A 21374-nucleotide genomic window follows, 5' to 3' on the forward strand; every position below is an offset into this window, starting at 1 on the left:
TTTATTTTTGGTTTCTGACTTTCCGCCTGCCTGCTACGCATATCACATGATTGACACGTAATTGATACCTAGGGGGACACAGATCATCTTAACCTATTGGCGCAGCTCAGTGGGAACTGAAACTATTCCCATTGGCGGCACATTGGCTCCTGACTGCACATGTAGTCTCCTCAATCGGCTCATGACTGCATGTGTAGTCAGTGAGTGGGACAGCAGTGTGTATGTGGGCAGTGGTCAATCGGACTCACCGAGCTCTGAGGGCGGCAGCTTAAACGCTGAGCTGAAGTCAGTGGGTTTTTTTTGCAACTAGCTCCCAGTAGTGCATTGCTGCTCCTGCTCTTGATATATGGATAGGAAGTGGAAGCTTAAAAATGCTTGATGATGAAATGCGAGTATCTTTATCTAATATTCCACCAAATATTCAGAAATTGTGTTCATCCCATCAACCTCATACATCCCATTAAATAGTAAGTAGCTATTGGTGTTATTAAACTTTATTTTAATTCTTGCACATACTTACATACTGATACTTGCAAATACATTTCGTTATTATATCATTTATGTATGTGTCCGTATCTCTTAAAACAAGTTAGTTTAACCTCCTGTTTGCTAGTACAACTAAATTACTGTGTCGCAAAATGATGTAGGTCTAAAAAGTGTGTCACCAACATGAAAAGTTTGGAAAGCTCTGAGCTAGAGGGTATTGTTTTTGTGTTTTTCATAAGAATGTCAACTTTTTTTTGTTGACATTTTGTATTCTTTATAACTGTTAAAATTGTATCAATTTGTTAGTGTATTCATAAAAGCATCGCCTTAAAATGATTTTAAACTCTCGCCTTTATAAAATCAGATGCAGAATGTTATATATATTTTAGATGGTGTTTAATTAATCAGTTGTAATGAAGATGCGCTGTAACTTACTTTTTAATGTAGATATGAAATTTGAATACCCCGAGCTCCACTGCCCACTTCAGAAGTTTTTTCTGTGAGCTTAAGATTTGAACTGTTCTCCCATCAGCGCTCTTCCCTTTGACTGCCCTTTGTTGTAGCTAGAGTGCTGATTGGACAACAAATCAAACTGTTAGCTCACAGAAATATTGACTTTTGGTGTCGCCGGTTTTACTTAGTTATTCTAGTACCTTTTATTCAACGACCTGTGTGGGGCTATTTTGTTATGCAACAATATGTATAAATTGGTTGTATTGTGAGTGTGCAATATATATTCCATATTGTTAGCAGAAAAACTGTTACTAACAAAACATGTTTTTTTGAACCACTCATATTATGCCAAAACCTGTGCTTTGGCGTAAAATGTAAAATGAATGAAATTTTATATTACAACAGAATGCATTTTTTATTCTTCAGGCAACATTTATAGTTGGTGTTATAATTTCCTGATATTGAATGTTGGTACAGTATTATATTGACTTTTCAGATCCTATTGACTAATTCAGTTCTCCTGAGATTTTATGTTTTCTAGTTTTATTGCATCTTTTAAGGCTCTATCATTTTTAATTTCTTCTTTTTTTTTTTTTTTTTAAGATTTGGAGAGAAGAGATCTGTCTCACAAAGAAAAAGTGTATCTGAGGGAGCAAAACGTGATCACGGAAACTCAATGTACTTTAGGTAATTAGCATAAAAAATGGTCACTCCTCCTCTGCTAATCGCTAACAAGAAAATAAAAAGGCCCCTGGCATCCCATTAAAGGGACATTAAACACTAAATAAATCCTAGATAGAATGATGCATTCAAAGAAAAGATTAGTCTGAAAATGACATGTAGATGTATTTTTTTTAAAGTTTCATTAGATTTTTTAAATATTGACAAAATAAGTGAAAACGTTTAAAAATCTATAAAACAATAGGGGCTGCCATGTTGTAACTTAGGTTACCTTCTCTGCTGTGGCCAATTAGGGACAGTAGTTATAAATAGGTCACTAGAGTGCAGCCAATGGCTGTGTGGAATATAAAAGTGTTCTGCACTTCCATTTCTCACAGAAACTGAGAAGCACACATTTAAATTACAGGAAAAGGGGACAAAATAAATAATCAAAGTATATTGCAGAGGTTTTTTTTATATATACGATTTATCATTTTATATTACCATCTCAAAGTGTTTTATGTCCCTTTTTTAATACTCTCTCCAGGGGAGGTAGCAGTGGTCAAGCAATTTCTGGGTGTCTAGTGCCACTAAATTTTCCTTTGCAGCATTTGCTGCTACAGCCAGTTTTCATCTTGTTTGTCTTCCACATATTAGTGGAGCAGCCAGGCTTATCACCTACATCTTGCAGCCATACAATGCAAGCTCTCAATCAAACAAACTGGGAACAAGTCAAGGGTTCACAGACTTATGTAATCTCCCTAGACCTATGCTCCTTGCACCCAGACTTGTCTGGGGTTAATTGCCTGGGACTCTATTGAGCACCCAGGGCTGTGCATGTTGCAGGGTCACAGGATGTGTACTCTGAGAGTGCAGTCCCCTTCCGTGTTTTATATATGTCTAGGGAGATGACATAATTCTGTGCACCCTTGACTTGTCCCCAGTTTGATTGAGAGCTTGCATTGTATGACTGCATTAGGGACCCAGGTTTTGGGAGAGACCTTGACGTGGTACCTGGGCTTGTCATTTGGCCAGATGTGGTAACTAACTCTTCCAGTTTTTGCTTTTAATCTCAGCTGAGTGGTTGTAAGTGAGTGCTGGACATTGACTGATGTGTATGTGTATATTTGTGTGTGTGTGTGTGTGTGTGTGTGTGTGTGTATATATATATGTGTGTGTATATATATATATATATATATATTTTATTATTATTATTATTATTATTATTATTATTATTATTATTATTATTATTCGGTATTTGTAGAGTGCTAACAGATTCTGCAGCGCTATAAACATAGTCAGTATACAGGATAACATTTATAGGGTAGAGGGCCCTGCCGAGAGTTGCACTGTTATAGTCGGCTCTTATGAAGCAATAGAGTTAGGAAAGGTTAGTGTAGGTTGTATGCATCCCTGAATAGTAGAGTGGTTAGGGAGCACTTGAAGCTGTTAAAACTAGGGGAGAGTTGTGGAGCAAGGCAGGAAGTTCCAAAAGATGGGAGGACAGTCTGGAGAAGTCCTGTAAACGGGAATGTGAGGTAGTAACGAGAGGAGGAGATCGTGAGCAGAGCGAAGGGGACGGGAGGGAGAGTATCTTCAGACAAGGTCTGAAATGTAGGGGGGAGCAGTGCAGTTGAGGGCTTTGTATTTAAGAGTGAAGATTTTGTGTTTAATCCTTGAGGCAAGAGGAAGCCAGTGAAGGGATTGGCAGAGAGGTGCAGCAGATGAAGAGCGACGTGTGAGGAAGCTGAGCCTGGCCGAGGCATTCATTATGGATTGTAAAGGAGCTAGGCGGCAGCTAGGTAAACCAGAGAGGACGGAGTTGCAGTAGTCGAGGCGGGAAAAGATGAGAGAGTGGATTAAAATCTAAGTTGTGTCTTGTGTAAGTAAATGTCTAATTTTAGAGATTCTTTTAAAGGGACACTGAACCCAAATTTTTTCTTTCGTGATTCAGATAGAACTTTCTAATTTACTCCTATTATCAATTTTTCTTCGTTCTCTTGCTATCTTTATTTGAAAAAGAAGGTCCCTAAGCTATTTATTTTTTTCAGAACCATGGACAGCAACTGTTTATTGGTGGGTGAATTTATCCACCAATCGGCAAGAACAACCCAGGTTGTTCACCAAAAATGGGCCGGCATCTAATCTTACATTCTTGCATTTCAAATAAAGATAACAAGAGAATGAAGAAAATTTGATAATAGGAGTAAAATGAGAAACTTGCTTAAAATTGCATGCTCTATCTGAATCACGAAAGAAACATTTTTTGTTCAGTGTCCCTTTAAGGTTGAAGCGGCAGGCTTTAGCCAAGGACTGAATGTGAGGAGTGAAGAAAAGGTCTCAGTCAAGTGTGACCCCAAGACATTGGGCATGCGGGGTAGGGGTAATGTGTATATATTAAAGGGACACTGAACCCAAATTTTTTCTTTTGTGATTCAGATAGAGCATGCAATTTTAAGCAACTTTCTAATTTACTCCTATTATCAAATTTTCTTCCTTCTCTTGGTATCTTTATTTGAAATGCAAGTTTACATGCCGGCCCATTTTTTTGTCCAGAGTACTGAAACAAAAAAGCTTAGATGCCTTCTTTTTCAAATAAAGATAGCAAGTGAACGAAGAAAAATTGATGATAGGAGTAAATTAGAAAGTTGCTTAAAATTGAATGCTTTATCTGAATCACGAAAGAAAAAATTTGGGTTCAGTGTCCCTTTAAGCTGAGTAAGAATATTTAGAAGCCAGATATACTTTTGGGTGGGAGCCAGAAAGTGGTATTGTATATAGATACATGGAGAGTAACTCCGAAAGTTTGGAGCCAGTGTATTCCTTGCTCCTGGGTTTGTAGGTAGATAGCTAGATCATTTTCTTTCTTTCAAAAGCACAAGCAGGAGTCTATTATAGCGAAATTAGCCTTGTTAACCCCTTAATGACCGAGGGCGTACGCCATACGTCCTCAGAAAAAATACAGTTAATGCCTGAGGACGTATGGCGTATGTCCTCGGTTTGGAAAGCAGCTGGAAGCGATCCTGATCGCTTCCAGCTGCTTTCCGGTTATTGCAGGATGCCTCGATATCGAGGCATCCTGCAATAACAATTTGTACCCCTCCGGTGCAGAGAGAGCCACTCTGTGGCCCCCTCTACACCGGACATCGATGGCCGCATTCGTTGGTGGGTGGGAGCTGCAGTGGGAGGCGGGTGGGCGCCATCGATGAGTTCTAAGACACAGAGGGGGGCGGGACAGTCGGGCGCGTGCACAGGGAGGGAGCGGGTGGGAACCGCTACACTACAGAAAATTATCAAGTATAAGTGGGAGGAAGGGGGAGAAGAAATGCCCCAAAAAAGTAATCTAAGGGATCTGGGAGGGGGTGGGGGTTGGTCTTGGGCTACACTACAGAAAAAAATAAAATAACAAATAAAAAAGACACTATATATTGTAAACTGGGTACTGGCAGACAGCTTCCAGTACCCAAGATGGCTGCCAAGAAGGTAGAGGGGGAGGTTAGAGAGCTGTTTGGGGGCTAAGGGGGGATCCTACACAGCAGCATATGTAAATATGCAAAGGGGGGGGAAGGATGCCTTTTATTTTAGTACTGGTAGACTTTCTGCCAGTACTTAAGATGGTGGGGACAATTGTGGGGTGGGGGAGGTAAGAGAGCTGTTTGGGGGGGATCAGGAGGGGGCGATGTGTCAGGTGGGAGGCTGATCTCTACACTAAAGCTAAAATTAACCCTACAAGCTACCTAATTAACCCCTTCACTGCTAGCCATAATACACGTGTGGTGCACAATGGCATTTTGCGGCCTTCTAATTACTAAAAAGCAACTCCAAAGCCATATATGTCTGCTATTTCTGAACAAAGGGGATCCCAGAGAAAAATTTAGAACCATTTATGCCATAATTGCACAAGCTGTTTGTAAATAATTTCAGTGAGAAACCTAAAGTTTGTAAAAAAAAAGTGAAAAAGTGAACTTTTTTTTTTATTTGATCGCATTTGGCGGTGAAATGGTGGCATGAAATATACCAAAATGGGCCTAGATCAATACTTTGGGATGTCTTCTAAAAAAAAATATATATACATGTCATGGGATATTCAGGGATTCCTGACAGATATCAGTGTCCCAATGTAACTAGCGCTAATTTAAAAAAAAAAGTGGTTTGGAAATAGCAAAGTGCTACTTGTATTTATGGCCCTATAACTTGCAAAAAAAGCAAAGAACATGCAAACATTGTGTATTTCTAAACTCTGGACAAAATTTAGAAACTATTTAGTATGGGTGTTTTTTGTTGGTTGTAGATGTGTAACAGATTTTGGGGGTCAAAGTTCGAAAAAGTGTGGTTTTTTTTTCCATTTTTTCCCTCATATTTTATAAAAAAAAGTTTAATAGTAAATTATAAGATATGATGAAAATAATGGTATCTTTATAAAGTCCATTTAATGGCGAGAAAAACGGTATATAATATGTGTGGGTACAGTAAATGAGTAAGAGGAAAATTACAGCTAAACACAAACACTGCAAAAATGTAAAAATAGCCCTGGTCCCAAACGGACAGAAAATGGAAAAGTGCTGTGGTCATTAAGGGGTTAAACGTGCCTTTAACTTCTGCATAGAGTGAATCATTCTCTCTAGGTCCTTAAATCTTAATTATGACTTTGTACTATTTAAAATTATTTTTATTTTATTATTTTTAGTGTTTCAAGCTGTCCCTCATTTGATTTTCCTGGTTTTCAAGCCCTGTTTCTCCTTCCCTGCTTCACAAAACACATTGCTTCTTGGTCCCAATTTAAGTATCAGTTTTTTGGCTGATTGTGAATGGTCAGATGACTGTTTCCTTTTTATTACCCTCCCAGGTTTGACGGCTTTACGAAGTGATGAAGTTATAGACCTCATGATAAAAGAGTACCCCACTAAGCATTCAGAGTATTCTGTTATACTTCAGGAGAAAGAGCGACAGCGTTTAGCAGATCATTACAAGGAATACTCAGTAAGTTGTAATTATTCATAGAAATAAATTGTTAGATACCATTGCACCATAAATAAAAAACAATGCTACAATTAAGGATGTAGTGCAGGAAAAGGAAATAGTTATAATGCTGCTTTCTAGTATTGACATTTAATAGTGCTTTTGTTTTTAAACACTGATGTGCTTTATTAGTGTGGTGAAGTAAAAGATTTTGCATTCATTTTAAATGACATAAAAAAACAAGAAATGCACTGCTAAACAAATATTAATTTGTAACAATGCCATTAAACAGTTTTTAGCTTTATTTTTATAAATATGGTTCCCAGTTTTAATTTTGTTCCCTTTATACATCTTGGGAGAGGACTGTGTATGGCTGTATGCATACCGGCCAATCATGTGCAGGGTAATAGGTTACCCAAATGATCTCCTAAAGAATAATTTCCAACTTTAACATTTTATAATTTGCTGTTTGAATCGCATTCTTTTTATATGTTTAAAGTGAGCTTGAAATTAGAACCTAAGATTTACTATTTTATATTTTGTTTATTAAACCATGCTTTGTTCATATTACTCTTTTTATTAAAGAGACCTTAAAGTCCAAATTTAAACTTTCATGATTCAGATAGGGCATGTCATTTTAAACAACTTTCTAATGTACTTTCATCATCAAATTTACTTTGTTCTATTTGTATTCTTAGTTGAAAGCTAAACGTAGGTATGCTAATTTCTAAGCACTTAAAGGCCATCTCTTATCTGAATGTATTTGACAGTTTTTCGCAGCTAGAGGGTGTTAGTTCATGTGTGCCTTGCAGATAACATTTTGCTCACGCCCGTGGAGTTATTTAAGAGTCAGCACTAATTGTCTGAAATACAAGTCTGTCAAAAGAACTGAGATAAGGGGGCAGTCTGCAGAAGCTTTGATACAAGGTAATCCCAGGTAAAATGTATATTAATACAACAGTGTTGGTTGTGCAAAGCTGGGAAATGGGTAATAAAGGGATTATCTATCTTTTTAAACAAACGTTTTGGTGTTTACTAGGGCTGAAACAACTAATCGATAAAATCGATAATGAAAATCGTAGTTATGCTGAGCCTCATACACTGTTCAGCGCTGCTGCGCCATCTTACTCCTCCCCTCTCACACGGCATGCAGACTGCTTTGCGCAATGGCGCCACCTTACTCCTCCCCACTCCCACGGCGTGCAGGCTTTTTACAGAACTAGATGCATTAATCTGCTCTCATCCTATTGGTTGACGCGTAGTTTACGTGACGTTACAGGAAGCTGTATTGTATTTGTATACAAGTTTGTGCATAAGTATCTTGTATCTCTTCCTTGGCACCCAGCGTTCGTTAGTTGTTCAGTTTGCAGTCACAGCGTGCTTGCGATCCATGTGTTCCGGTTTGCTCTTCTGTTGGCGGTGCTTTGAATCACTATGTAGGAAATAATTTTGCAATTTCGTCATCTTACTAATAGCGGGCCTGAGCGGGGGGTTGCTGTAGATATAGCTGTGCAGGACTAGGTACTAGGCACTGTTAGGCAGGACAAAGTAACCTCATCAGACCAGTCAAAAAGTTTACTTTAATTACCTGTTCGGTCCTCTTAGTACCCAGTCCTGCACAGCTACATCAGGAAAAACATCGCCACTGCACTGCAAAAATTTACATCAAAAATACAACTTTAACATTTTTTATAAACTTTCAGTTTGTTAGCAAACTCCACTGTTCTATTATTTTAATTTCCTTCTGATTCAGAGACCTGGGATATATGATTTTTGCATTTATTTCCCTGGGTTTTTAATCACTATACACATTTAGTGGTTAGGGGTGCTTAGGAATTTTGGTTTATTGCACAAATGTAAGAAAATTTTATATTTTGAAATATACATTTTTATTACACAATCTGTTTTGGACTTGAACACGCATGTTCACACTAATGAGGAAGTCCAGTCTGTGAACAGAACTTATTCAGCCTTAGCCCAGAGAATGACTGAAATAGCGTACTAAGCCAGCAAGTTTTATTAAGTTCAGGAGGATTTTAAAACTATTTTTTACAATTTCTTAATATTAGCTAAGTAGTGTCTGTGTTAGTTATGCAAAACATCTATCTTTTTAAACCATAAATATTGGTGTAGACCATCCCTTAAAGTGAAGGTAAAGTTTGAGATGAAGCAATACAACCTAGCATGTCTCCATATGACCCTAATCTAGTCGCTAAGTTTTTTTTTTTTTTTTTTTACATTACTTTAAATATTTTCTAATAAAAATTATATCTAAAAATCCCTACCGCTTAGACGACTCCTCCCATGCCCTACTTCCCCCTTCAGCAGTCCCTGTGTCTTTCAATTGCGCGTTCTTGCTGCAGTCTCTAACTGCGCATGCACTAATAGGCAATGCTGCGAACCACTGCGCATGCGGCTAATAGTTAACCTTTGTTCCAAATGAGTACGGAAGCGCACGTATTTTCGCATTTTCTGATTATTTCAATAGCGCATGCGCTTACTACTAAAAGGGCGGATGACGTGAAGTGATGACCGCCTAACGGCCGACATTTCAATTGGATTACTCAAAAACGTGACCCAGCGGTAAAAAAAAAAACCCCTGAAAAACGGGTTGAATTTGTGGACGTTCATGAATTAATTTTGAAAGGTAATAACTTGAATAATGCAGACTAATATAAGAATTGATGAATGAAAGTTATGTTTATTTAACACACTTAATGCTATACCGTATAGACATTACGGTAACTTAACCTTCATTTTAAGTAATCTTTAAAAAAAAAAAAAAAAAAATTTGAATAATCGGATAAAAAATCGGCCAACTAATCGATTATGAAAATAATCGGTTGCAGCCCTTGTGTTTACTGTCTTTAACTTTTTAATATATATATTTTTCAATGCACACTACATTCTACAACAAACAATAGTCTTTTATATAATTTAATAAAGAAAAAAAAAATTTTTTCCAATTTTGAAGATCTTAATCTTTTTTTTTTATATTTTTGACCCACTCAGAAAACACAAAAGTCTACGACTTAGCATCTCATGTTTGCATGGTATGACCCTATTAAGTATTTTATATGATGACAATAACGTGGCCACTACAAGTAAATTGTATGTTGTCCGTTTACTACATGTGAGTTATGCAGTTTCTGATTGGAGTATGGAGTGAGCGCCAAAGGCAGAGGTGATGAGGACAGTGGACTACTGGTATAAAATAAATATATTTATATAATCTAACAAACAAATTAATACACTTTAATACATATTAATTACTTAAAAACATGGATCCATGTCTGATACAATAAGAACAGAGTTCGTATAGCAATACCAATGTAAAAATTTGGTAAAATTCAAATATAATAAGTGTCCAAATGTGAAATAATCCAGTGAATGTGTCCAAAATTAATATTGTGAATGTCTATCTTTGGTGAATAGGTGTCCAAAGTGCTATAAAAACGGTCCTGTTTAGTTAATTTCCAAAATAAAACCACAAGAAAAACAACACAAAAAATCAAGTCCAAAAAAATGTGTAGTGGACATGTAAACTTAAAACATGAAAAAATTAAACAATGGTAAAAATAAAAATGTGAAAAAAATCCAATATTAATTGGAGTGATACATCCTATGATGGGTGTGGTTTATTCCTGTGAAAGGAGGAAAAAATGGAAAAAAATATATATAAAAAACTCGACTTGCTAAAATCCAATATAATGTGATAAAAACCTGTGGGGGAAAAAACCAGCCTTCAATTTAAATTACTGTATTTTTTGGAATTGTTTTATTATATTTTGTGTACACATGGATCCATGTTTTTAAGTAATTAATATGTATTAAAGTGTATTAATTTGTTTGTTAGATTATATAAATATATTTATTTTATACCAGTAGTCCACTGTCCTCATCACCTCTGTCTTTGGCGCTCACTCCATACTCCAATCTGTTTCTTGCACTTTAAAGGGACACTAAACCCAAAAAATTTTCTTTCATGATTCAGATAGAGAATACAATTTTAAACAACATTCCAATTTACTTCTATTATCTAATTCACTTTATTCTTTAGATATACTTTATTGAAGAAATAGCAATACACATGGGTGAGCCAATCACACGAGGCAGCTACTAAACCTATCTAGATATGCTTTTCAGCAAAGAATATTAAGAGAATGAAGCAAATTAGATAATAGAAGTAAATTAGAAAGTTGTTTAAAATCGCATGCTCTTTCTAAATCATGAAAGAACAAATGTAGGTTTCATGTCCCTTTAAGGTTAACTAGGCACCTTTCCTGGAGAGAGCAGTAGGTGTACATACTAGTGCTAGACCTACACACCTTTTTTTATTTACACAGTTATGCAGTTTCTTCCAGATGGAGTACATCACAAATTTTTGGTCAGTCATCACTTTCAAATGTGTTGATGGTTTTTCTAAAGAATTTAGATTAAAAGGACAATTTATAAAAGACGTTTAGTATTTTTTGAGACTTCTTCTTAAAGGGACAGTATACATACAGTTACATAAAACTGCATGTAATAGACACTGCTATAAAGAAGAATATGAACAGATACTGAAATGAAAATCCAGTATATACAGACACCTAAACCCCCACTTTCAAATGAGAATTAACCGTGTAATTAGACTTACAGGGACACCGTAATATACTTGTGTGATTGATCCGACACAGCAACCACTTTTTTTTTTTTTTTTTTTAACTTTATTTTTGAAGTTTTTCTCAGGGTAAACTTGATCAGCACCACATAGCATTACACAATAATGTTCATCATTAGACATAACAGTATATAGCATAGTATAGTCTTTTCAACGTGGTTGAGTCTGTTTCGAGTTCATAAAGTATTTTCTTGAGCCATGTGAAGCGGCCAAGCCCCCTGTGTACTTAAAACATTTAAAATAACACAACAAAAAAGTACAAAACTAAACAGAACAACAACAAAAAATAAATAATAAATAACGGCAACCAGCATCAATAAGACTAGGGACGTTGTAGAGTTATACAATTCAAGGTGCATTCGAAATTTACTCTAAGGCATTGACCGCACATTGGTGAGTTCCTCATTAATACTTGTGTAAGTCTCATCCTGCGCCAAGTATATTTGTGCGTATTCAGGCCTGCTATAAAGGTTGGCAATATTGAAAGACCCTGATCAGACCTAAAATCAGATGCAGTAGTGCCAACAGTTAACATAAAACAAAAAACAGTCTAGATACCTTCGCTATTTAAATGCAGTTGTTTTCGGGCTTCTGCTACGGCGGATGGCTGTGATCTCAGTTTGTGGTTCTCCTCATTTGGTTAATGGTCCCTCAAGTAAGTCAGTCATGGTCAGTTTAAGAGTCAGAGTCAGACTCTGGAATACACCAGCGTCCACGTAAGTTTTCATTCAGCATGAACACAGAGTGTTCAAAGGGACGCAATAATTTTTTCCTGAGACCCCTCGGCAAGTACAGTATGTATGGATCCCACTTGTTCATGAATGGCTTAATTCTAGCGTTGTGATTGCTTTGTGTGTCTGCATGTTCTGCCAGGAATTGCTGGTATATTGCGTGAGTTAGTTTTTTGAAAGGGGGTTCCCTATTCTTAGCCCAGTATTGTAGGATTAATTTCCTAGCCATTAGCACTACTAAGTTAAAGAACTTTTGGTGGTTGGGAGATAGAGAGATGTCCTGAAAGAGGAATATATCGGCTGCCTTTAGAGTTATGTCAGTTGTGAGTACTTTTGACAACCAAAATCTGGTCTTGCCCCAAAATCTCAGCAGTTTCGGGCAGTCCCAGACCAGGTGTATCAAATCTGGGGTAGGTGCCAATCACTTAGAGCATTCATTTACAGCGTCCTGAACCCATTTAGATCGGATTTTAGGTGTTATGTATGCGTGGTGCAAAAAATTTATTTGTGTTTCCTGCAGGCCCGCTGAAAGGGTGGTTGCTCTGACTGGTGATATACTATGTATGATATGTTCTTTTGTGACCTCAGGGATCCTCTGTCCCTGCCATTTAGTAATGATGTCCTGCATTGTTTGTGTTTCGTGATATGTAACTATTAGCTTATAGATGGGGGATATGGAGTGTTGTCCCTGAGATGCTAGGTTACAGAGAGCGGCAATCTTGGTTATGTCTAGGGAAGCTAATCCCTCATTCAGAAGGCTTTGCACATAGTGTCTACTTTGGAAATATGCGAATCTGTGTGTGGTAAGGAGGGCTTACTGCGTTTGGAGGTCAGTGAAGAGGAGCACCTGTTGTGTCATAGGGTTAATCAATTGTGCTACCGTGGTCAACCCCCGGTGTTCCCAATGTTTAAAAACAGCTTTGGTATACCCTGGGATGAAGTTGGGGTTTCCTTGGAGCGGCAAGTATTTGCTAAATGTGAACTCTATCCCCCATGTTTTACAAAGCTTGGCCCAGGCTCTCAACGGGTCCCTGAATAGTATGTTTTGTTTTATATGTGGGGGAAGTGTTGCCAACGGTGTGTGCGGTAGGAAAGCCGGGTGTATGGGTGTTAAGAGTTCCCTTTCCACGGGGGGGGGAGAAGTAGTCTGATTGGGTCAACCACCCCACCACTATCTTAGACAGGGATGCCCAGTTGTACCATTTAAGATTGGGAAGACTGAGTCCACCCGAATTGACTGGCATTGTTAGGTGAAGCCTGTTAATTCTCGGTTTCCTATGATGCCAGACAAATTTACCGAACAGGGCCGACAGGGTGTTGAGGTCTCGTTTGGGCAACAAGAGAGGAAGCATCTGTAAGGGGTAAAGCAATTTCGGTAGAATAATCATTTTCAAGAGTTGGATTCTACCCGTGAGAGATAGTGGTAAATTTCTCCAGCCTGTTATCTGACTCTGAATGTGGGTTAGTGTTTTGCCTATATTTAGGTGGTACAATTTGTTCACGTCAGTGTGTAGGTGTATCCCTAAGTATGTGAAGGTGCCCGTAGTCACTTTCAGGTGCCCTGCAGTTGGTTTTTTTTGTGTTGTGTAACCATGTTAGTTCGGATTTGTCTATGTTGATTTTGTATCCGGAAACAGCACTGAATTTGTCTAAGATGCGCAATAGCTCGGGCATGTTGGTGTGTGGGTTGGAGACATATAAGAGGAGGTCATCAGCGTATAAAGATAAGTTTTACAGTCTGTCTATGAATTTTTAGGCCCTCACTGTGCTGGCGAATATAGCATGCTAGAGGCTCTATCGCCAGGTTGAAGAGCAACGGTGATAGGGGGCACCCCTGTCTGGTTCCCCTTTCCAGGCGGAATGAGGGGGATATCTGACCGTTAATGAGTATAGAAGCTGAGGGTGATACATATAGTTGTTGGAGTGCATTAAGGAAGTGCCCAGATAAGCCAAACTTTTCCAGAGAGGTATAAAGATGGTCCCACTCTATTCTATCGAACGCCTTTTCGGCGTCGATGGCGAGTAAGCATGCATCTACCTTGGGTTTCTGATGGTCTGTATAGTATGAGTTGCAGTAATGGGATATGACAGCAAGTGTTTTCCTAATGTTAATTACTGAGGTTCGATGTTTAATGAAGCCAGTCTGGTCTGGGTGCACCAGGTCTGGCAGTACTTCCGCCAATCTGTCTGCCAGTATTTTGGTATATAACTTGTAATCACTGTTAAGCAGTGAGATCGGTCTATATGAGGAGGGTAGTGTATGGTCTCTATTGGGCTTTGGTAGGATACAAATATTAGCGTCAGTGAATCTCGCATCTGGGGTAGATTTCCCTAGCAGATAGCTAGTATAGGTGGAGGCTAGTACTGGGGCTAGTGTCAGTGCTAAGAATCTTATAATACTCAATAGGGAGGGAGTCCGGGCCTGCAGCTTTTCCTATTTTTGAGGTACTGATGGCTCTCAGCACTTCCTGCACATGTATGTGAGAATTGAGACTATCTCTCTGGGTTTCCGACAATTGAGGTATTATAACATTACTCCAAAATGTGTGCTTGTCTTCTTCCTTTATGTTTTGGCTAGTCTATAGTGATTTGTAATACACTGTGAATTCCCTCATTATATCTTTGGTGTCAGTCTTAAGGTGTACCCCATATTTAATTGCAGTTATGATGGATTTAGGTGTGTGGAGTTTCACCAAGTTTACTAGAAGTCTACCAGCCTTGTTCCCATGTCGGTAAAACCTACCCTGCCGGTGTATGTTAAACTTATGGTCTAGGATCTGCAAGTGTGAGTCTCTCTCTCTCTTTCTTAGCATCGTAATACTTCTGGCGATTCAGTGTTGTAGGACTAGTTAGGTAGGTATTGTAGGCATCGGTCAAGTTAGTGAGGAGTTGTGTGGTGACTTTAGTTTGCGACCTAGCGTGATGTGATGTATAAGCTGTGATTCTTCCCCTAATAACTGCCTTGGAAGCATGCCAAAACAGATCAGGGTTGGCTCTGTGTCGGTTATTATCAAAGGTGTATTCTAGCCAGAAGGCCTTCAGGTGTTGCCGAAAATCTGCATTAGTGTATAAATATGAGGGGAACTTCCAAGTCTTTTGGGAAGGAGGCACTCTACGTGGTTGCAGCGTTAATTTTATGGGGGCGTGATCTGATATTGTGATTGGGAAGATGTAGCTGTCTAGGATGTTAGGAGCAAGTTGAGGGGATGTGAGGAAGTAGTCAATGCGTGAGAAAGTGTGGTGCGTCTTACAGACGCAAGTATAGTCCCTGTGGTCTGGGTGTTGGGAGCTCCAGAGGTCATGTAGCCCCAGCCCATCTCTGAACGTAGATATTATTTGTATTTCTTTTTTGTGTTTGGGATGTGATCTTTGCTTTGTAGGGGGGAGGGCTGGGTCAGGGAATCTGTCTAATGGACAAGCTTGCGCCATATTAAAGTCCCCTCCCACTATTACTGGGGAGTCTGAGTGTTGGGCAATGAGTGATTGTAATGACGCCCAGAACACCTGGTCAGAATGGTTAGAGCCATATACATTACATAGTTGAAATTTATGTGTGTCAACTTGGATGGTAGTAAAAATGTAGCGTCCTTTGTCATCAATTTTTGTATTAGAAAAGGTTACTGGCAGGTTTTTGCGTACTAAGATTGCCACCCCACACTTCCTTCCCTCCGAGGGGGAGTAAAAGATGTGCCCTACCCACCTTATTTTTAATTTCTCGTGTTCCTCTGCCCTGAGATGTGTTTCCTGCAGTAAGGCAATGTCTGCATGTATTGAATAAAGATATTGAAGGATTTTGCTCCTCTTGGCTGGGGAGGTTATCCCCCCCACATTCCAAGACACTACATTAAGTTTTATGGCCATATGAGGGGTTAGTGGGACAGTAGGGGCAGCGGGTCCGTGTGGGGGTAAGGGAAGAAAGCAGTGTTGGGGGTAGTGGTCGTAACCTGGGTATGCAAGAGTGTCGTGGGGGAAGGAGTGGAGGAATATATTGACATTACATATGTAACCTGTTGTGTGGTGTAGTGGAGGAGAGGACTTACATACATCACTGGCGAGAGGTGATCGGACAAAATGTTCGTCAGTGGTCTAAATATCTGTTTGCAGTCAGCCCATCCGCCGAGCTCAGCCCCTGAGTATTCTGCTAGGGGAGAAGGAAAAAAGAAAGTTAAGGCATACAGTGGTATGTAGTTTATAAGCAAGGGGCGATATTGGTGCGGCATATTATGGGGGTTAACCATTACATGATAGCTTAGGGTTAGAGAACATGCCTTGATGTTAACTAAGCCAGACATATAAGCAATATATGAAGTACCTGAGAATGTAGGGAAGTATACAAAAGAAGTATAATAAAACAGTAAAAAAACAATAACAACAGCCTGCAATAACTTGTTTTCTAGTGAGGTAGGAGTCTCAGGAGTGCAGAGAACAGTTCTCAGCAAGGGCCACTCCTGCGCCCACCCAGTGTCCTGAAGACTATTTTTCCAGGGGTGGCCATCCCAGCGATGGTAGGATCTTCGGCTTTGAAAACCTCCTGTGTCATACGACATGTGTGTCCATAACCCATCATCTTGAAAAAGAAAACCAGATAGTGATGCTGCATATGACCAAATCTATGGATCAGCTTGTTGTTTCTCCGCTTCTAGAAAGGCTTTCAGTTCTTTAGGAGAGCGGGGGTCTGTAGTCTGAGTTTGGCGGGATAAAGAAGCGCTACTTGCCTGCCCTCATTGTACAGCTTGGAGCAATAGGGGGCAAATTCTTTGCGCAATTTGGTTACTTCTGCTGAGAAGTCCTGAAACAGCAGGAGCTTTTTCCCTTCAAAAAGAACATCAGCGTCATGTGACCTATAGGCCCTTAGTAAGGCAAGCTTTTCTTGGTAGTTCAGGCATTTAAATATGACCTGGCGGGGCCTGGTTGCTGAAGTAGTGGAGAGGCCGTTGTCTGGGCCAATACGGTGGGCTCTTTCCACGTCTAGTGGAAGGCGGTCCGGATCAATGCCTAGAAGTCTCGGAAATGTGAGGGCTGTGAATTCCAGCAGATCTTTGTTCCTGATGTTTTCTGGGACTCCAATTATGCGGAGGTTGTTTCGCCTGCTACGGTTCTCAAGGTCATCTACCTTGTCCTGTAGCGCCTGATTCTGACGTAGCAATTGTCTGAGGGAGGTAGAAGTATTGTTCTGGCTGTCCTCTATGTCTGAGATCTTCTGTTCTGCCTGATTCATCCTTGTAGAAAATTGGCGCACCTCACTAGTTAGGGTGTCCATACCTGCTTGGAGGGATTCCATTTTAGGCAGAAAAAAAGATTTTAACTCTTGTAGTAGGTTTGTTGATTCATTAATCGTTAAATGAGAGGAGCCTGGGGAGGGGGAATTTCAATCTGTGATTCTGTGACATGTCGCTGCCTCCTGTCGGTTTGTTTTGATTTTGAGGTCATCTTGCCCTCTAGTGTGTTAGTGAGAGGTTTGAAGTATTTATCAACCTTCATGTGAGGTGTAAAAGGCACTGATATTACAATAACACAGTTCAGATAGAGATAAGGCTTAATATGTTTGTGCCACTAGGTGTCACTGTTGGTTGATAGATGGTGGGTAGCAGAAGGATTATGTGAGAGGGTTTGCAGGGATCCTTTTTATTTTGTTTTATGGGTGGCTGTGATAAACCTTCTTTCAGGTCTCTAGCTCAGTTCATACATGCCCCACAGCATTCTTTTAGAATAAAAAGTTTATCATGTGCTTTAGCCTCTGTAACGTTCAGATATCCCCAGCACTGAAATGTGAAATCATCTAGAGTTCAGCTAGTTTGTGCAGGTGTGCTGTATTAGGGTAGGGCTGGCAAATAAAATCTGTATTGTTGTTTACTCTGCATGTGTTGCTAACCGGGGCCTCCCTTTGCTTTAATTCTCACCCCGTTACCTTAGGTGTGACACTGCTCCTGTGTCCACCCCTCAGTTGTGCTCTTTGATGTAGGCCTCTGCTGCCTGAACACCATCCGGTGTTGGGATCTTCTGAATTGGGGCACAAGCGACCCTCTAGCAAGTTCAGGTGTGAGGTCTGTGTAGTGGGGGTTTGCTCCAGTATGGCGCCCAGCAGTTTAGGTGTGACCCCGCTCCCGTGTCTATCTCCCCACTGTGTCTCTCGTTGCATGCTGTTTCCCTGCTACCTGTGTACCATCCGGCGTTGAGTTTGTCCGTGCCTAGGTACCCGCTACCTCCCAGCAAGCTCCGATGTGCGGTCTGCGTCCTGAGGGCCTTCCCCAATATGGCGCCCGGCAGTTGTGGCTTTTCCGCGCGATAATGCGCAACGGCTCCTTCCGAGGGCAAGGGCGATGTGGGGCCCTTCACTAGAGGTTGCCAGTAAGGGCTTACTAATGCCCAACAAGGCTGATATGTGGGAAGACGGCAGACAGCAGGATTAATGAAGATTGTAGCTCTTAGAACACGGAGCTCTCACTCCTTGCTGCCTGCCGTTAGCTCCGCCCACCGGAAGTCCACTTTTTCTTTTTAATGTATTACTTGTTTAATTTTTCCCCACCTTCATCAGTTCTTACCATGCCTTTTTCCTTTTTTGTTTAGCAATGCAACTGAGATTCTGCTTCAAGCGTTGATTGTAAATGCACAAGATAGTGTTGATCAACCAAAATGTGTTACACTTGTTGCTTTTACTATGTATGTCCTTTATTATATTTAATAAAGTTTGAAATTTAAAAATCCAGTATAAAACCTTTTTAAAAACTTAGAAGCTCAGTCAAGCACTTATGATAAAGTTAGGCTGGGAAACAAAGTTAAAGGGGCCGGGAAATAAAGAAGAGCAGACACCCCCCTCCCCTGCATATGAAAAGAACCCTTTAAATGAACAAGAGAAACATGAGTTTGTAGACCTGGGTCTACATCTGATACTTTGGGGCTTGGTTAGGAGTCTGAAAATTAGCACAATGTTTTTTAAAAAAATAAGCTAAACTATCCATTGTTACAAAAACACTCCCAGATGGGCTATATTAATGGATCATCTACAAAACATTTATGCAAAGAAAAATCTAGTGTACAATGTCCCTTTTTAAAGGGATAGAAATGTCAACAATGAAATTTTGTTTTTCAATGGAAATAGAAGCATTTTTGCAATATACTCCCTTTAGCAAAAATGCTTCTAATAAAATGTATTACTGTTTTTCAGTGACATATGCACATATCCTGTGTGTGCCGAGCATCAGTATTCAAACAATATGCGTGATTAGAGGTGGCAATGGTGTGTGTTGCTTCTGAAAATTTAATTTGTGTTATACAAGCTACTGCTGTCCCTTTGAGAAGGTGTGGTGTTTAAAAACTGGTGCACAGGCCCTAGCTAGCTCCTTAGTCTACCTAGGTATGATTTTTCAACAAAGTATACCAGGAGAACTAAGCAAATTAGATAATAGAAGTACATTGGAAGGTTGTTTAAACTTGTCTAACGGAATCATGAAAGAAAAATGTTTGAGTTTCATGTCCTTTAACCATTTGAGTGCTAAGCACTTTCCCACCTGGGTGCTAAGCTTTTTTTTATTTTTTGAAGAATTTTTTTTAACTTTTTAATTTCTTCTTTCAGATCCCCAAGGCTTACACTGTTGGAAAGGTTAGGCAATTACCATTCCAACGGTAGGTCTTGGGGGTCTGTAACTGCTTAGATGCCTGAGATACAGGCTTCTAAGCAGCATGCCTCATGCGCCTTTACTTAACATTGTTAAGTATAAATAAAGTTACGGGGTGACGTCATCACGTTATTGAGCGTGACGTCACCGCGCATAGCGTGAAGCCCCGACAATGCCTGTCACTATGCAGGCCAAATCGCCGGGGTAGGAGCGGGTGGGAGCCCCCAGATCTCCCTCAAGGTGGGAGAGTGCTAGTGACGGCTCTGAGCTGAGACAATTTATGGCGGCTCAGAGCTGTCATTAGTACTCAAGGGGTTAATCTTAAGAGCATTTGTTTGGGGTGTGTAATTTTGCGTAACCTTTAGGTACATGTATTATGCTTCACTTATGAGGTGTCAGTTGTTGAGCATTACTGTTTGATTACTTAAGATTACTTAGCCATACACAAGTTCGTGGTAATGGATATAATAGGTCTATCATTAACAGCCTTTTCTGTTACTAGCTAGCTGTACTAAACTAGCCCTTTGCATCGCTATTTTGATTGATCAGTGTATGGACACGTACATATTGACTTTTGAAGGTACTGAAATAAGTTTGGCTCCTTTAAGACACTTCAGCAGGCTTAAATCATATTGAGAAATCGCTATTGGTTATGTCACTTATAACTTAGTCATCTTTTGATGTCAGTTTCTCCACAGTATACCATTAATTTTATATAGTGTGGAGGTAATTCTGCCATTATTTCTCCGCCTGTGTAAACAGTGTAAGATAGCATTTATATGCGATATTGAGTTTTTACTACGAAAGGGAGAATTGTTTGACTATCTGTTTCTAGGTCATCGTCAATATTTATAGGTATTTTGCAATAGTATCTTCCTGCATTTACTAGCTATCCTTTTACAAGCGGATGATGTCATAATAGGCATTTATTTACCTTTACTGACATATACCCAATCAGCAGTAACTGCCGCCCACCACTGAGCATGCCGTATTACCACTTTGGCCATTAGAGAATTTGTCAGCCCATTACTATCAATCTCATTGGATGCATAGGAGGTGTGTCAGTTGAATTCTTTCGCAATTGCCTCAGCGGCGGTTCAGTGGTGTTTAAAAGGCAGCAATTCACTGAGCTTCGGCTTGTTCATTTTATTCAACATTGATAGAGGCTGGATAATGGCCGAAAAGCGTTTGTTGCTATTTTTACACAGTGGTGGTCACTCCTGTCACCTGAAGCCGACGCTTCCAGCTATCGGACAGGAAACAGGGGAGTGACCCACGGTCTTTTACTGGGAGTGGGGGTAATGTAATGGGGTCAGGGTTTCTCCCTGTTTTTAAGTATTTGCACGATTAAAGTTTATTTTTTACATTGTACACTTTAGTAGTAGGAATGAGTGCTATCTTAATCCCTTTCTTTCTCTCCCCCTGTCATTGTCCTTAGCTTAGAGACCTTCTTTTTCAAATAAAGAAAGCAAGAGAACAAAGAAAAATTGATAATAGGAGTAAATTAGAAAGTTGCTTAAAACTGCATGCTCTATCTGAATCACAAATGGGAAAAAAAATGGGTTTAGTGTCCCTTTACGTACTATCTGGTTTTTGAGTATTGTGGACCCCCCCCCTTTTCTTTTTTTACTTTGATAGTTATTTCAATAAATCTGCATAATGGATGTGTGGGGGCTTGCAAGGTTTTTAACATAACTTTTGTCTGATTGTTTGATATTTCCACTTTGGGACGTGCTTATGGTAGATCCTCCCTGTGAACGAAACAGTGGCTTCTATTGTATAACCATTAGAATCAGGCTTTACTCC

General features: G+C 39.6%; 1 protein-coding gene across 3 annotated transcripts in view; it reads left to right on the plus strand.

The window, feature by feature from the left end:
* Positions 1-21374, plus strand: part of PHF10 (PHD finger protein 10) — a 123664-nt gene that overhangs the window by 11421 nt on the left and 90869 nt on the right. For all 3 annotated transcript variants that reach the window (XM_053710996.1, XM_053710997.1, XM_053710998.1), the window contains exons 4-5: positions 1543-1626; positions 6446-6579. In XM_053710996.1, the coding sequence (XP_053566971.1) occupies positions 1543-1626; positions 6446-6579 (218 nt within the window). The remainder of the gene's footprint in view (positions 1-1542; positions 1627-6445; positions 6580-21374) is intronic.

This window comes from Bombina bombina, chromosome 4 (genome assembly GCF_027579735.1).
Source record: "Bombina bombina isolate aBomBom1 chromosome 4, aBomBom1.pri, whole genome shotgun sequence".
NCBI classification, from domain to species: domain Eukaryota; kingdom Metazoa; phylum Chordata; class Amphibia; order Anura; family Bombinatoridae; genus Bombina; species Bombina bombina.